Genomic DNA, 18,410 nt, shown 5'->3' on the forward strand with positions numbered 1-18,410 from the left:
GCCCAAGTCAAACAACACTCAATAGAGATAGCTCTTGGTGCATTTGATACAGAGATCTTGTGTTTTTCTTACTGGCCACATATCAATTGGCACTTTTGTTAAGAGCAGAGAAGTAACTAGGGCTGGGTAATCAGGGCTTTGACCTACAACAACAAAATTTAGAGGACACTGGCAACATTTGCAATCAATCTTTCCACTACTAGGGGAAAAAGTGCTATTTAGCACCCAGTTAGCAAGATTACTTAGTTCAAAGAGGAAGACAGCCCCACTCTGCTGCAAGACCTCAGGTGAACTCCTCTTCTTTTATTTCTCTCGACCCATCTCACATTTTATTCCACTTCCCCTGGTACAAAATCTATAGTTAGGTCTCTGTGCAAAGCTGCGGGTGTTCATCTTAGCCGCTTGCTACACAGTAAACTGAAAGCGGGGATAAAGATACCCAGACTAAAGTCGTGCTTCTCCCTGCATGCCACAGGCAAACTGAGACTCACACCTCTCTCACTGCTTGTCCAAAGAAGTCCAAGGCAGTAGCAGCCAGCTTGTGTAGACTAACAATGGCACTTTTCCCTTGTCTTTCATAAATACCTTAGCTGAATGCTTCTATCATACATTAGAAGTGTACTGAATCATAGGATCATGGGATCACAGAAGCATCAAGGATGCCCTAGTCTTTGCCTTTGCTATGAGCTGTGCCTTGAGCATCTGCAATAGCTTGGACAGTGGTCTCAACAAAAAAGACTTTGTTTTCTCCTGGAGTCCCCATAAACCAAGGGGATAAAGGGAATACAAACACATGTGAAAGGAAAGCCACAAAGAAACACCATCCTCCAAAGTTACACAGTTCTCCACAAAAAGTTACCAATTGGCTTGCTGGTTCCCGCTCTTTAGAATACAGTCAATTCTATATTATAGGGGTCAGACTGGAAATATTAGCCCAGAATCCTATGTGAGCTCTGCTTTCTTAGTTAACTGTAAGTAAGTGTAGGCAGCTAGGTAGTGCCATTGATAAAGAGTTGGCTTGGATTCAGAAAGACCTAAGTTCAAATCTGGCCTCAGACACTTACTACTGGCTATGTGACCCTGGGCAAGTCACTTAACCCTGTTGGTCTCAGTTCCTCATCTGGAAAATGAGCTGGAGAAAGAAATGGCAAACTACTCCAGTATCTCTGCCAAAAAAACCCCAAACAGGATCACAAAGTGTCTGAAGTGAATGAACAGCTAACAACTGCAGAGAGGAAGAAGGGGTGTTGCTCTTGTCAGGGTAAATGCCAATAGTTGCTGCCTTCTTGATCCACAGATCAATTTTCCCACCTTCTGGATTGTGTTAACACATTCATTCATGTGTCCATTCAGTAAGTGGTGCTAGGCCTAGAGTCAGGAAGACTGTAGCTCAAGTCTGGCCTCAGACATTTACTGGCTGTGTGACCCTGGGCAAGTCATTTAACCTCTGTTTGCCACTGTCTGCCTCATTTTCCTCACCTATAAAATGGGAATTATAATATCTCAAGGTTGCTGTGAGCATCAGATAAGATCTCTCTGTAAAGTGCTTCACACTGTGCCCGGCATACAGTATGTACTAGCTATTGTTATTGTATTAAGTACTTACTGAGTATACAGTAAGTACTGAGTACTTATTGAAAAGACCACTAGGTATTTGTCACAGGACATATCCCCACCCTCCTCTTATTAAGACTGCTGCCACCTTTCTTGTTAGGCGCAAAAATTGGCAATGGGGTATGAAGGAACAGTTTTCATAATAATGTTTTCATAATAGAGAGATGCATGATATGGAGTTGGAAAATGTCATAGCTCAGAAACAATGAGTGAGATATCTGTGTTAACAGATACTTCAGCTTTCATGATGGCCAAACTGATAACTCACCAGGGTTCTGGTACCAGCCAAAGGGATATGTTCTGGTTTCAGTGTCAGGAGAGCTACAGTCCAAAATACGCCAGGGGCCTTTGGTTTCCTCACTGCAGGTCTGGAATCCCAGATTGCTCAGGGTCAGGCACATCACCTCTCCACCTGTAATACAAAGACCACCAGAGGGGAAAAGGGTCATTGTGATGACCATTTTCACTGGAGAAGAGAAAGCTCACAGACCTCTAGGAAAGAAAAAAGGTTATACGGGCAGCATTTTGTTCTATAAAAACAACCATTGAACTTGGGTCAGAAGTTCTGGCTTCTATCTTCTTAGCTATATAGCATTGTGTAATTCACCCTTCTCAGGCTCATTTTCTTCATCTATGAAATGGGAAGAAAAAATTATTGAACTCTTTATCACATAAGTTTGTTTTTGAAGGAATTACTTTGTTCCTGAAGTACAAAAGAAATGTGAGTCATCATTCTTCTCATTTCCTATTCATGATCTATCATCAAGTTTCCAGGAAGACAAAATGGTGGGATATTTAAGGGGACTCCCTAGGAGAAGCACTTGGGCCTGAACCGCAATCTTGGGGTTGAAGTTAACTTTGCTACATAATTATCTGGTATCTCAATGTCGCTTGTCATTTAAAGTGATAAGGATTGGCTTGAACAGTTTTCGCATGAAGAATACGAGTTAAAGTAAAACAACTCTAAAAGACTTTAGAAATCTGATTAACGCAATGCTAAACCATGAGTCCAGAGGACTGACAAGCAATCGTGCCACCCACCATCAGTCAGAGAAGTGATGGACTTTAAATTCAGAATGAGAGATGTGTATTTAGACGTGGCCAATGAGGGAATTGGCTACACTGGGTGCATTGTGAGAGTTTTTTGTTTTTATTTTATTTTTAATTTTCTTTGGGGGGATAAGGGATAATAAAAACTTAGAAGTAAGCTTAAAAAAAACAGAAAAGGAAAATGGCCTGTTCTCCACACAAGCATCCACCATATTACTGTCTCTTCATTCCGTGGTAGTTGTTTAAGTCCTCTATTGCCCTTGCTCTTAATATTTGGGGGGCACCTCTACTTTACGGAGAAGACTCTTCAATGAGATCTTAGTGGATCTTTTACTAAATCAAAAGACAACGCCAGTTCTGGGGCTATTCACCATGTCACAAGGGCAGCCAAACCATGTGAGAGAAAAAATCTTTGGAAGACCCAGTGTAGCCTACCTTCCATCTGGGAAACATTGAGGAAGCCAAAGCCTTTGCAGCAGGGATCAGCGTCACACCTTCGTTCACATTCAAAGAATCTGGAGAGGAAAGAAACACAATCTGGGTATTCTAATTTTCTTGTTTTTGTTATTGTTTTTATTCAGGGAGGAAACTTTATCAATACAGTTAGCAGCTGGTCCACTGTAATATACCAGGGAACTTTTCAGGTTTTCCCCTAGAACCCAGAAATTGTGGAACTTGATCAATCAACAAGCATTTACTGAGCATCTACTCTGACACAGGCAACAATGAAAAATTCCTGTCCTCAAGCAGATTACACTGCTTGACTCCATTTGTGACTCTTTGTGACTCCATTTGGGATTTTCTTGGTAGAGATAATGTGGTGATTTGACATGTCCTTCTCCAACTGATTGTACAGATGAGAAAACTGAGGCAAACAGGGTGAAGTGACTTGCCTAGGGTCACACAGCTAGTTTCTGAGGTCAGCTTTGAAAGAGGAGTCTTTCTGACTCTAAGCTCAGTACCCTACCAACTGCACCAAGTAGCTGCCTGAGCCATAACTAGGACCAGATAAGCAAGGTTATGCCCCAGGCATTGAGACTTGGCCACTCTTATCAAGACTGTGACACAAGACAATTCAGAAAAACTCATGATGAAAAAAAATGCTATCTACCTCCAGAGAGAACTGACGAATCTGAGTGCAAAGTGAAGTATAATTTTCTTACTTTCTTTTTTTCCTTGCTTTTAAAAATATATGGCTAATATAGAAATATGTTTTACATGATTTCACAACATATCGCTTGTCTTCTCAGGGGGTGGGTGAGGGGGTTGGAGGGATAGAGAAAATTTGGAACTTAAAATTTAAAAATAAAATAAATTTTAAACTAAAAAATAATAAATTAGAATGTTTTTAAAAGAAATGTAATTGAGAAATATTTAATAAAATATAATATAACACTAACAATTAAGCAAAAGGACAGGGATAGGAAAGCGAGGAATATAGTCACAGATTAATTTGACTGGAGTATAGGATCCATGCATGAGAGCAAGATAACAAGCACTTATTAAGGAAGAGAAGGAAACAGTAGAGGGAGGGGGAGGGAACAAACATTTATTAAACACCTACTGTAAGTCAGGCACTGTGCTATTCATTTTACAACTATGTCATTGGCTCCTCATAAGGATCTGGGGAAGTAGGTGCTACTATTATTTCCATTTTACAGCTGAGGAAACTGAGTCAGAATTAAATGACTTGCCCAGGGTCACCCAGCTAGGCTCTGATCTAAGTTTTTGACTTAAAGAAAGAGATTGAGTGTTTGGGAAGTCATGCCCAGAATTAAATAGTCAGTGCCCTGTTGTATCCACAGCCTGAATATCTGCCCAATTGCACAATAAGCAATTAAAGATTACTTATCCTTTTCTCCCCTGCTTAGCTGATGGGTGACCTATGCCCAGACCACATTCTAAGTATTGATTTTTATCTTACAGATGTAACTAGACTTCAGGCCATCACCGAACCATTGCTTCCCTTCACCACACGGCAAGATGTCAGCTAAGGACAAGAGCAATATGGCGTCCTCAGATGAAAGGACATGGAGTGAGCTCCTTTCTAGCTCTCTCACTAGTGGACTCTTTAGGTTCTTTGGCCTCTGAAGGCTTTCGTGATGAGCCTCATCTTCTCCCAATCAGGAAAATAAAATCCACAGAGGTAACACCTTACCCACTGGAAACAGATTTTCTTGTCATCGACACTTTGCTTCGTACAGAAATCCCTCTCAGTACTTGGAATGGCAGGCGAGTGTAAAACGCCTTCACTTTATCTCCCAACACAACTATATAAAAGAAAGAAGGAATTGTTAATATGAGGAGGAATTGTAGTATCCAGAGAAAATCTGATATGAAAAGAAAAAAACCCTTTCTAACTAAAGGGTATAGTAAGGATTGCCAAGCATAACTCAGAGGAGGGTATTTGTACCAAATCAATAAATGCATCTGATGAGATAATGTATACAAAATGCTTTACAAATCTCAAAGACTAATGGAAAGGCCAACTCGTTGTTGTGGTTGTTAATAATATCAATAGGAAAATCATTCTTGTTCTTACTTAATATTTTATGGAGTTCAGATAAAAACAGATCTGAGTTCATGGCTAATATGGAAATAGGTTTTGCACGTCTGCACATGTACAATCTATAGCAACTTGTTTACCTTCTCAAGGAGGGGGGAGAGAAGACGGAGAATTTGGAATTCAAAATTTTTAAAAATGAATGTTTAAAAATTGTTTTTTACATGTAATTGAGAAAAAAACAACCCATTCCTGGGATTGTTGAATCTCTGGCTGCTGTTCTATGTTTAACGTCTGGCAGACAGGGTAGGTAGATGCAGTGATTACTTTTTTATAAGTGCATAAGAGAGAAGGAACGAGTATTTAAACATATACCATGTGCCAGGCATTGTGCTAAGTACTTTACAAATATTACCCCATTTGCTCCTCATAATAACCCTAGGAGGTAGGGGCTATTGTTAAGAGGAGGAGGAAACTGAAGCAAGGTTCAGTGTCCCAACCCAGGATCACACAATTAATAAATGTCTAGGGACAGATTTGAGCTCGTGTCTTACTGATTCTAGGACCAGTGCTGTATCCACTATATCACCAAGAATGCCTAAGAATGCTGAGATGTAAGCTCTGCTAAAGTAAGGTCTATGAAAGCATCTTTGGGGCAATTCAATAGCTAGCATTTATTATTCAATTACCATGTGCCATGGTTACCATGTGCCAGGCACTGTGCTGGGTGCTTGGGTTACAAACGTAAAAAAATGAAACAGTCTTCCTTCCAGTTAGCATGGTATCTCTTCACATTTTAATGCCCCAAAGTCTTCTTATCTCCAAGTTAGACATAGTCAGTTTATTCACTGGTTCCTGTCATGATAAGCAGATCCCTTACAGTCCTGGTCACTCTCTTCAGGGAATTCCAAAGTTTGTCAATGTCCCACTTAAAACAGAACTTCACAACTTGCTCCATTTATGGCCTGACTGATGCAGAGTATAACAGGGCCGTGATCAATCAATTGATCAGTGAACATTTATTATCCACTATGTGTCAGGCACTGTGCTAAATTTTGAGGTTACAAAGAAAGGCAAAAAAACAAGTCCCTGCCCTCAGGAAGCACATCCAGTATAGTGCCTGGCACATAACAGATACTTAAATGTTTACTGAATGACTATTTACCAAAATATATAAAGATGATTACAGGGCAGCCAGGTGGCACAGTGGGTAGAGTGCCAGGCCTGAAGGTTTAGGAGATTCATCTTTTTGAGTTCATAACTGGATCTAAATGCCTACTAGACTGTGTGACCCCGAACAAGTCCCTTAACTCAGTTTGCCTTAGTTTCCTCTTTTGTAAAATGACCTAGAGAAGAAAATGGCAAACCACCTCATTATCTTTGCCAAGAAAACATCAGATGGGGTCACAGAGTCAGATGGAACTGAAAAATAGCTGAACAAGTTAATATAATTTTAAGATTGTGTTAGTCTTTTTTTAAACAACCCCTCAAATTAGCGATTGATTTCTTTTTTACACATGAGCTACTATGATGTACATACACACACACACACACACACACACCCCTTAAATATAAACTCTTACATTCATCTCTATTTGATTCTATGTCATCTATTATTCTATCCTGTCTTTCTCCTGATTCTGCTTCTGACATCCAAGGCCCCTACTATTCTCAGAGAGTGAAAATATTATCATCCCATTTTATAGAGGATGGATTCCATGACAATTTCAGTAACAAACAGGACAATAAAGAGAGTACACACCTCAGCTGAGTGCTGGTCAGATGAGGTCCAAGGACTGGCCCACAGTCATTAATTTCTAGCAAACCTGACATACAAATCTCACTGATACAGCATTAAAAAGAGGCAAGACCTGATTTTGGAGAAGCAACGACAAGAAATTCTCCAAAAGTTTTTTTAGCCCTTATGTAGGGGACCTTTAGAACTGAAGGGTAAGGTAGTTCTTCTTGGGGCGCAATTTATGTTTTAACACTTCAAATCTCTAGCAGTAAACTCCTTAAACATTGGTAGTGTTTAATTCTTTGTAGTTGTACCCCCAGCAGAGGGTCTGGCACATAGCAGACTCTTCATGAATGTTCATTGACTGACTGATTGTGATTGCTAGTGAGGGAGTTCATTAGAAAGCAATTGGTGCTCCCTTTAGGGTCAGCCAGTGTACAAAAAGAGACCAAACATAAACACCCAAGATGTTAGGATCACAAACAGAGAGAAGGAAGGAACGTTTAAGGTTATCTGTTCCAAATCCCTTATCTGTCCCAAGTATAGACAAGGTGATCCAGTCTAACACTGGCCTCAGAATCAGGAAGGCTTCATTTGGAATCCTGCCTCAAACTAAATAGACATTCTTATCACTTTAGTTCTTTCTGCTTCAGTTTCTTGATCTGTAAAACAAGAATTAATAACAGTACCTACTTCACAGAGTGGTTGTAAAGATCATAAATCATGTATTAAATCATATATTCAAATTCCTTTGCAAATCTCAAATTGCTATATAAAGGTGAGCTAGTATTATTATCAATACAACCCACATGTATATAGCATTTAAATGGCTATGAAGCATTTTCCTCAAAGACCTTCAGTGAGATAGGTAGTCCTTACACAAGCTACTTCCCTTTGCTTGACCTCAGTTTTTTCATCTGTAAAATGGGGAGAATAACATTTGCTCTACTTACCTCACAAGATGAGGGGACAGGTCTGATAAAATGATTTATGTGAAAGTGTTTTATGAACTATAATACAAAAGCAAGTGATTTTTATATACCTTTTCAGTACGATAGAGAATTGAATTGTAAGTATTATTGTAAGGTTGTGTTGAGGCTCTAAATAAATTAGTAATGAAGCTCAGCTGACTGAGTTTGTTTTCACATGTGTAATAAGGGTAGGAGACATGCCAACCCTGCATTTCAGTCTCATTGACTCCTTTGCTCATGGCTTCCTGGTGAAGAGAGTGTCTTCGACCTTAGGAGTTTTGAAAGTTGGAAAGGAACCAGACTCTACGCCAGGTGTTTCACAAGCCTAACATAAGGAGCAACCTGAGGGGGGCGGTGTCTTTGAGTGCCCTTCGCCGTGGAAGCTGAGATGAGGACTTACTGAACAGTGAAGTAGCCTTTGGATGTGAATTTGGTGGGACTGATGAAATGATTGAAACTGGACTGGAACCTAATCCTTCCTCCCCAAAAGAGAAATAATATAGGGGAAATTATGCCTCCCAAGACATTGGGAGAAATGTTTACACCTTCTAAACCATTTCCTTCTCCAGGTCATTTTACAGATGAGGAACGGAGGCAAACAGGGTGTGACTTATCCAGGGTCACACAGCTAGTAGGGGTCTGAGGCCAGATTAAAACTCAGGAAAATGAGTATTCCTGTCTCTAAGCCCAGCACTTTATCCTCTACACCACCTAGCCAGCTTTGTCAAAGCAATTGATTTGAAATTATTAAATAGAACTAGGATACTCCTCACTCTCCAGCAATGGAGGGGCAGAGCTTGAGCAAAGTCGGAGGAGAACAAGAAGGTCACAAACCCCTCAGGGGACCCTGGAATCCTGAAGGGAGACGTAGACTGTCTGACGTTAAGAAAGTGGGGTCAAAAAAATACTCTACATACAAATGGCAGCTCAAAAGAACATTTAGAGATCTGGTGTTCATTCCTTCTGTTTCTGATGTAGAGAAGAAGGGCTTATTCTTCACCTAGGCCCTTACTCCTAAGAAATAGAGTTGCTGCCTACAGAACAGAAGGTTCTGCTGTTTTATTTACTTCTGTAACAATGTTCAGCACTATAACCAGTTAGACAAATTAGAGGAGCATTGGAAGGCTTATATGAACCAATATATCATGGAGGAAGAAGAATCAGGAATGACTACGCCAGTGAAAATGGAAACAAGGAGGTTCGAAACTGAACACTGTGCAGTCATAATGACCAAACTTAGCCCCTAAGAAGAGGGGAAAAAATGTATATTTCTTTCTTCTTTGTTAGATGCAGAAGTCTATGGGAGTAGAATATTACATGTTATCAGTCACAGTCCATGTGTTGGTTGACTTTGCTACTTTCTTTGCCTTTTTATCCTTTGTTACAAGGGATGGTTCACTGGGCAGGGGAAATCTAGTTGGAAACAAAGGTGATTTTGGGGGGAAAAACAAAGATGATAAAAACAAAAATAAGATAATAAATATAATACTAAAATATATTCTACAAAAAGAAAGTCATTTTATGACTATTTTATAAATACAAAAAAAAAAGCCTCACCTTTTTTGCGAAAAAGGTTCTGTGGCCTATAAGGCAGGACAAAAGTACAGCTCTCAGGTGTGAATGTAAGGGAATTGTCACACATCTGAGTTTCCGGGAAAAGTGTGCAGGTGAAATCCCCGCTGCTTGTATTCCGTATCTCCGCCAGCTGACAGAAAGCATTCTCTTGAGCACAGCCTATAGAAACACAAGAGGTATTTGGTTTTGAAAATTTCTCGTCTGACTGACTCCCAGCCTCCGTCTCCCTCCACCCCTGGTCCAAAAGCCTACTCAGGGAGTTAGCTGATCAGTTAGTCAGATAACATTGGCTACAGATATTTTTGCAAATAAATTCTTTGATTTTATCAACTTTTCATCATTAAACGCCAAAAAACAGTTTCCAAAAACCATCCAGCCCAATTGTCTGATGGAAATGCAGGTTATGAGCAAGATTTTAAAACGTTATTTGGGTTCCCCTGAACTTGGTGCCAGTTTTATCTCTAGTTTACATCATCACATCAAATTTGGGTAACTCTGGGGTTCCCCAAACTTTCTGTGGGTAGGACCTGTTTTTTTAACTTTTCATCTCTTTGAACCTTTGAGATCAGTGAAGAAGGAGATGGAAGGTATTATCTTCGGGCAGTTCCTGAGTAGGTGGGGGAACCCAGGGATTCCCCATCTGCATTACCTTCCTCTCCCCTGCCTTAATGTTCTAAAAGATTAAAGCGGGGAATGGAGTCAGGGGTGATGGGGAAGCCCCCGTGGAAGAGGGATGCCAATGAGCCACAGAGAGTTTGAGGGAAAGATGAGTGATAGCTACAGCTGCCCACATGCAATCAACCCAGTTGCAACCTCTTCTACATCCATAACAAATTCAATTTTATATGATATTATTGGAGTAGCTAAATCCAGATATCTTAGAATGTAAGCTCCATTAAGGTGTACACAAGGTCATTCATTTTTACATGACCCCAGTACCTAAAACAGTGCTCTCTACTTATTAGTCAATAAGCACTTACTAAGTGCCCACTATGTGCCAGGCACTGTGCTAAGGAATGGGGATACAAAGATTGGCAAATGGCAGTCCCCGCACTCAAGGAGCTCACAGTTTAATGGAGGAGACAACAGGAGAACAATTATATACAAATAAGCTATATTCAGGATAAATTAGAAATAGGATGCTTAGTACATAGTTCTTGAATTGAATTGATTTATTCATGACCAGTTGGGATCACTTGGTGCACCTTATTTGGATATTTGATTATGTTCATTTTAGGACATAATTGTTCATTGACTGGTTAATGTCTATTTCATGTACTTATGGGACACCTGTGATCTGAGGGGCACTGTGCTAGACAGTGTAAGAGATAAAAAAAAAATATGTAGAAGATATAGTTCCTATAGTCAAAGAGCTTCCAGCCTAGTTGGACAGATGGGAAAAATGAACAATAAAAGGCCTAACATGGTAAGTGCCCAATGAGTGGTATAGCCAGCATGTGCTCTAAGGGCTGAAAGGAAGGAGGAATCACTATAGGTTGGGATGATGAGGGAGGATGTAGGTAGGGTTTGAGTTAGGACTGGATAAATGGGGCTGGTGGTGGGAAGGGGAAAGGGTATTCTAGATATTGAAGAAAAAAGTGAGGGAGTGATGTGGCTGTGGCATTTGAGGACACAGTAAGGAGAACAATTAATCTCCTCAAGGGTGAAGGCCAAACTATATAATCCTTCCACCTACTACACCCTCACAGCATCTAGGACAGGGATGAATATGGTTTAATTGGTCAATAAATCCTTATTGAATTGAATCTTCTATGTATCACAGTGGATGCTATGAATAAGCTGGGGATGTCTTATTCTACAATTGGCAAGGAGGCTCATTCCAGTTGAAATTTCTTACGAGAGAGACACCACAGTTTTGCCTGCTGGGCTGAATACTGGAGCTTGAAGAGCCGGTACTGTTGGCTGGGCACAGTCCTGTTGCCATCTATGAGAACAAGTTCAGTGTTCACTTGGGAGAAAAGTTCCATTGTTGAATCTGAAAAAGAGAAACTGAGTTGAAAGGAGACTGTATGTTGACTTTAATTTAAAATCACAGGACTTTTAGATAATATTTGTAAAATACTTAGCACTGTACCTGGCACATAGTAGTCCCTTAACAAATCCCTTCCCATTTTAGAACTGGGAGGGACCTTGATCTGTAGTGTTGGAACATCCAAAAAATGTTGAAGCTAGAATCAATGAAATAATCGTTTTAAGCACTGGTGGCAGATAGAGTACTGGACTTGGGATCTCAGCAAGGCCTCAGAATCCTGCCTCAGACTTTTAATAACTGTGTGACTCTGGGCAAATCACTTAACTTCTCTAAACCTCAGTCTCCTTATCTGTAAAATGGGGATAATAATATCAGCTACTTCTTAGAGTTGTTTTGTGAGGATAAAATAAGATAATATTTGCAAGGTGCTTTGCAAACCTTAACTTGCAATTTAAATGCTATGATAATTTTATTACTATCCTTATCATTAAATTATATAAATGTAAACCTACATCTTAGAGGACATCTGGCCCAACTCCTTAATTTTACAGATGAAGAAACTTAAAAGTGAAGGTGACTGACCTAAGTTCATAGAGTGACTAAGTGCCAGAGTCAGGTTATGAACCCAGGTCCTCTGTCTCAAAAATCCATCATTCTTTCTACTGTCCCATACTGCCAATCATTTATTAAATTCCTATTATTTTCCAGGCTCTGTGCTAGGTACAGGGGATATATGCATAAAAATCAAAGTCATTTTCCTAAAAGAGTCTGCAATGACATCTTATTAACAGAGAATGTCAGAACACAGAATATTAGAGCTAGAAGGAATCTTAGAAACACCATCTAGTTCAGTTCCTTTATTTTATGGACAAGGAAACTGAGTCCTAAAGAAGACTAGCAAAAGTCACACAGAAGGATAGACATCTTTCAGGAAGACGTCATTTATGAGTGCAAGCATATTCTACTAGAGAGTGTATCCATTCCCAGACTAAATGAATGTTTCCAAAAGGGTGAAAAGACACTCAGAATCTCAGCAGTTGTAAGATTGCTGTACTGGAGAGGAGGAGGGGCTCAAAAGGACTGTAATGAAATGGGGACAATGAGAATGGCTAAAATAGAGCCCTTGTTTGTTGAGACTTCCTTTCATCCTTTTATCTGAGTAGCAAATAGGTTAAGAGTGTTAGCTCTGCAACATTCTAGGTCCTGGCTCTCAGCTCACTTAAAGCCCAGATCCCAGTGGTGCCTCTGAGTTCTTTAGGATCTTCGTAAATCTTTCCCTGGACCAGTTTCCACTTTCTATAAAACAGACTTATAAACATGAACTATTCAGTTAGTCAGTCAATCAATTAATACTTATTAAGCACTGACAATGTAATAGCCATTGTGCTTACTAATGTCACAAGAAACAGCTCACAAGTGGAAGTAAACAGCCACAAAAAAACCAAATGAAAATCATTTAATTAACAGGATCATAGAATGTCAAGTTGTTTCTCTAAGAGACAAGAGAATGTAGAGTTAATTAGGATATAGAATGTTAGAACTGAAAGGGTCCTTAGAACATGGAATGTAAGAACACAGTACACAGGACATCAGCGATGAAAGCGCCCTTAGAACAAAGAGTGTTAGAATACAACACTCGAAATTTTATAGGTGAACGGGTCCTTAGATACTAGAATGTCAGAGAGTAGAACATCAGGGCCAGAAAGGACTTTGTTATTCAGTTGTTTTTGACTCTTTGTGACCTTATTTGGTCATAAATTGAAGATACCAAAGTGGTTTGCTATTTCCTTCTCCAGTTCATTTTATAGATGAGGAAACTGAGGCAAACAGGATTAAATGACTTGTCCAAAGTGACACAGCTAGTGTTTGAGGCTGGATTTGAACTCAGGGTTTCTTGACTCCCAGCCTGAGGCACTATCCACTGTGCTACCTAGCTGCTGAAGGACAATTAGTCATGGGATCACAGATTTGGAACTGGAAAGGACCTTCGAGGCCATCCAGCTCAATCCCCTAATTTTACAGCTGAGGAAATTGAGTCTCAGAACGGTGGATCCTTTCCCAAGATCACAATGCTAATTAGTAGCAAAGTCAGGACCAGGATGCCCATTTCCTGGCTCCCATGCCCAGTCCAGTGTTCTTTCTACTCAAAATAGAAGCAATGCAGCATTACTGTAAATCTCCTCCTCTAATGCCTGTGAAATTGAGGGGGCAGAAAGATGAGCACAGTAAGAATCGAAAGTTAATTCAAGAAGCTAGGTCTCTTGATTTTCAGTTAAATGTTCCACTTGAGATTGTCAAACACTGAATATGTGTTTGCACTCTCAAAAATGATTACCACATGTTTTCTTTTGAAAGATGAGGCGGAAGCCTTCTTACTTATCAAGATCCAGACTTGTACCTTCTCCTCGCTGCTCTCCCCTCCCCTTTCCTCTGTGCCAGTCAGCCTCCACAGAGAGAAGCACCCATTTTTGTCTTGCTCTGATTATCGGGGAGGCTTCTCTAGCTCTATCAGAGACCCCCGAGGGGAGAATGTGAGGGAAAAATGGATAGTACTCAGATATCACCAGGCCAAAAATAAAGCCAAAAATGAGAAAGATTTTTCTCTTAATCACATTATTGTTTTGAGACCCAGGAATGTAACTGACTGAAAAGATGCAAAATTGGTTTGTATTCTCCCCATCTCTCGCTCTCTCTCCTCTCTAAGCTTCTGCCTCCAAACTTGACTGGTTGTCCTGCCCTGTAGGAGGACATGCTAGATGAATGCAGTGGTGACTTTCTTCTTGCAATGAAGGATTATCTATCCAACACACTGGTACATGATTCACAGTCAAGGCATCATTATTTGAATGAGTCTCCTCACATATCAGTGAAGAGCTAATCTCTTAAATGTTTGATCCATGGGCACTCACTGGAACTATTGGCTATTTAGTGCTAGTGAAGGCCTTTAGGCACCTTTCTAGCTCTCATTCCTGTTTCTAAGCTTCAGAAAGAAGAGATCAGACAGCAGCAGATGTATCAAAATGCAGTGTTGTCTTATTCAATTTTTATAACAATACTATGAGGTAGGTACTACTATTACCCCCATCTTACAAATAAGAAAACCAAGACTGAAAGAAATTAAATGGCCTCCCCAGGGTCATGCAACTAGTAAATGTCTAAGACCAGGTTTGGCCTCAGTTCTTTCACAATCTAAGTGCACACTCTATGCACTGTGTCACACATCCCGTATACAGCTGGCTTTGTATATATCTGTTTATATTTTGTCTCCTCTGTTAGATTATAAGCACTTTGAGGGCAGGACTCTCTTTTGCCTCTTTTATATCCCCAATGCTTAGCACATCGTAGGCATTTAATAAATATTGACTGACTGATTAAAAAGACTTAGAAAAGAGATCTTTGTCATTATTGACCTTCTGTTTTAATTAGGGGAAATACACCTCCTTGTAGTTTCCACCCATTGTTCCTCATTCTATGTTCTAGTTCAAAATAGAATGAGTAACTCTCATTATGGCAACCATTCCTATATTTGCACACAACAACTCTGCCTCCCCCATAAATCCTTATCTCTGTAGGCTTACAATCCTAGTTCATTTGACTGATCTTAGCATGACATCACCTCAGATGCCACCCATTCATTCAGATGTAGATGCTATGTAAATAACTTTGCTTAATTGTTTTCTTTTGTGATAAGAAAGGGCTTAATGGGAATGGAAGTACTGTATAAGGTAACTGCTATCACATAAAAGGCATAAATATTATTTCCCCAGGAAAGAATCCATAGTCCATGTGTGTGAAAAATCTACCATTAAACTATGGTTACCTGGTATGAGTGGAGTAACCCATCCTTGAGCCACATCCCGGCTACATTCTGCAGACTTTGCCCGAGAAGCCACATCCAAATCTAGAAGAAAAGAGAAATCCATCACTCTGACTCCATGTGGGAAGCAGCAGAGACTAGACGTCTAAACCACCAACTAGTATTCTAGTTCTAGCAGCCAGGTGGCATAGCAGACAGTGTCAGGCTTGGAGGTCAAATCCAGGCTTAGCCACTTTTTAATTCTATGATCCTGGGCAAGTCACTAAAGTTGGTTTGCCTCCATTTCCTCAGCTTAGAAATTGAGGATCATACCTCACAGGACAGTTGTGAGGATCAAGTGACGTAATATTATGAAGTACTTAACACAGTGTCTAGCACATAGTAGGGACTTAACAAAGGTTTGTTCCCTTGCCCATCTTCCCCTTTCCTAATAATGAAAGACAATCAACAAGCATTTATTAAATGCTTGCTATGTGATGGACACTGGGCTAAGCATTGGGGATTCAAAGAAAGGGGGAAAATGTCTCTGCCTTCAAACCATGCAACCAGCTTTACATGGATGCATTCATGGATCCTTGAAGCATCCATCTATAAGCAACGAGTGCCAGAAATAGTTCTGAGTTAAATAAAACAAGAGGGAGAATTAGATAAGTAAGTTAGGACAAGCAAATAGAATTCTGGACTTGTAGTCAGAAAGGCCTTAATACACAGAGTCAGCAGGCATTTAATAAGTATCCACTATGTTCCACCATCTGACCCTGGGCAAGACACTTAATTTCTCTGACCCTCAGTTTCCATAAAAAGGATAAAAATAATGCCTTCTTCAGAGGGTTAATTTGTGAAGATCAAACGGGATATCATCGGTAAAGTGCTGTGCAAACCTATTATAGTCAATATTAAGTCAGTCAGTGAGGATTTTAATTGGCTGTCATATGGTGGACCTGACTGATCTGCATTCAGACAACTTGTGTCATGGGGGACACTGGAATGTTTGAGGATGTTCTGTGAGTCTTCCTTTCTCTCTGATTTTTGAGAGAAATGATTATTAATCTCTTTGGGAGATTCCAGGGAGTCCACTTTTTCTCATTTTTCATTTTAAAAAGTTCAGCTTTCTTGAAGGACATTATTGATAATGAAATTGCATTGACTTTCCTTATCTTGGTCAAACTCCACCCAACTTTGCAAAGAATTTAATCTAGGAAAAGCTGTGTTCTGTTCAAGCTTGGATGGATATAGATCCTTTTGTCCAGATAGCCCAAGGCTGAGGGTGGCCGGAGTACAGATAATTTGTCTGTCTAGGGGTCACTCTTAGCCTCTTATTGAACACCTAAAGGTGTGTAAACTGTGAGCTCACCCCCATCATTGTCTGGTTTTAGAGAGACTGCCAAATGACTATGCTTTTATTAATAACTTGCTGGTCTTATTAATAAAATGATTCCAGAAACTATGTCTCTCAAAAAGTCACATGTTCCTTCTAATGTTTCAACATAAAGAGAGTTCTGGCCTCTCTTTGTGAGAATGAAAAATGTCTGCCAACCTGGGCGTACCTGAGAAACAAGAGACACTAGTCAGATCCAAGACCACCATATTCAATGGTGTCTTTCTTTACATCTGATAAATAATGGGTAAAAGGAAGAAGATTCTTTTTTTTCTTGGGACCAAAACATCAAGAAATAAGAAATTTTTCCTGTATTCTCCAGCATCATTATTGCCCATGTAGAATGACTGGAGAGGGCCTAGGTAAAGCACCTTAAAAATGCAAGGCTACCAGTGCCTGGGATCAGGGGTGTGCTGGAGCCAGGGGAATGCCCTCCTTAGAATGGATTGTTAAATTGTCAATGCAAGCATTTATACCTTGGAAATCTGCAAATGCTATCAATTTGGGCTTAATTTATTATTTTATTGTTTGTCTAGATTTGAGAAAGTAATGGAAAACGTTAATAACAAATTAAAATTAAAAGTGTGTTATATGTAATTTTCTTTTTCAGAGAGCTGGTTATTAAATGGTGCCAACTCCTGCCTAGGATACACTTTAAGCCATCAGCAGAAAGCACCTTGGCCTTTTGTATTGAGGGTCTGCCAGAAATGAGATCTGCCAAGAATCAGATGCCCCCGAGGCACTGAGAGGGGGATGAGGGGTCCAGACGAGCCAGGAGCCAAGGAGGAAGAATCAGAATGGGATTCAATGAATGCTGATGGGGGAGGTGAGCTGGCTTCAGAGGCAGAGAAACAGGGCTAAAACAGAGGTCCCCAATCTTCTTTGTTCTGCAAACCTCTTTTAATAGCAACAAAATGTCATTGTGAACAACCAGAGTAACTTAATACAATATTTACAATATTCTTTTAAATTTATTAAGTGCTTACAATAACTAATATCCTAATAAACCTATAATACTTAAGCATGCTGGTACCTATTGGCACAGAGAAAATATATATTTGTAACATAATTGGGTAATTATTTACTGCTTAACAAGCCATTAAAGAATATTTATCCTGAAGCCCTTGGACCATTGGAGAGTTCTTGAACCACTAGGTTAAAGAAAACCCTTAGTGTCGTCACAATTTCACTTAAGGCTTCAGGCCTGACTCACCATATAATCTATCATCTCTCTCATCAGGATTGGCCTCAAGTGAAAACAGACAAGGGCTATTGATGCTAAAAAGCAAAATGCCTCATGGGACTTGGCTATGTCTACTTTAGTAACTCTGGTAACTGTTATTAAGTACAGTTTTTATCTCCCTGTGACTTAGTAAGTGGCCAATTTCTTCTACCTAGTTCCTTTCTTGAATTTCCAAATCCTTTTTAACTTTGATGTCGTATCTGCTGGATAAATAGAGCACCTGCTATTTCATTGGCCAGTCTTTCCTAGATAAGTAAACAGTGCACTTATCCTTGAGGTGAGCAGAGTATCCAGTGGAGATATCTAGGGTAGTGAATGCATAATTTAATAAATGCATTTGATCCCTCACATAATAAACATGTTAATAGTGTTGTTCTATGGCAAGTGGAGCACCACTGCTTCTGAAGAACCAAAACAATATGTCAAACACAGAGGGCCACAGAGGTGCATGGTGGGAGTGAGCAGGATACAATACATAACCAATTGGGAGCAGAAGTAAAAGATGTCGTGAAGGAATTGTATGATATG

At 39.8% G+C, this 18,410-nt stretch overlaps 1 protein-coding gene across 1 annotated transcript in view; it reads right to left on the reverse strand.

Moving 5' to 3' along the window:
* Positions 1 to 18,410, reverse strand: part of TG (thyroglobulin) — a 366,261-nt gene that overhangs the window by 206,756 nt on the left and 141,095 nt on the right. Inside the window, exons 29-34 of the mRNA XM_072606558.1 lie at positions 15,265 to 15,345; positions 11,310 to 11,447; positions 9,434 to 9,610; positions 4,823 to 4,934; positions 3,100 to 3,179; positions 1,883 to 2,026 (exon numbers count right to left, since the gene is read on the reverse strand). Of these exons, the coding sequence (XP_072462659.1) occupies positions 1,883 to 2,026; positions 3,100 to 3,179; positions 4,823 to 4,934; positions 9,434 to 9,610; positions 11,310 to 11,447; positions 15,265 to 15,345 (732 nt within the window). The remainder of the gene's footprint in view (positions 1 to 1,882; positions 2,027 to 3,099; positions 3,180 to 4,822; positions 4,935 to 9,433; positions 9,611 to 11,309; positions 11,448 to 15,264; positions 15,346 to 18,410) is intronic.

This window comes from Notamacropus eugenii, chromosome 4 (genome assembly GCF_028372415.1).
Source record: "Notamacropus eugenii isolate mMacEug1 chromosome 4, mMacEug1.pri_v2, whole genome shotgun sequence".
Taxonomy (NCBI): Eukaryota; Metazoa; Chordata; class Mammalia; order Diprotodontia; family Macropodidae; genus Notamacropus; species Notamacropus eugenii.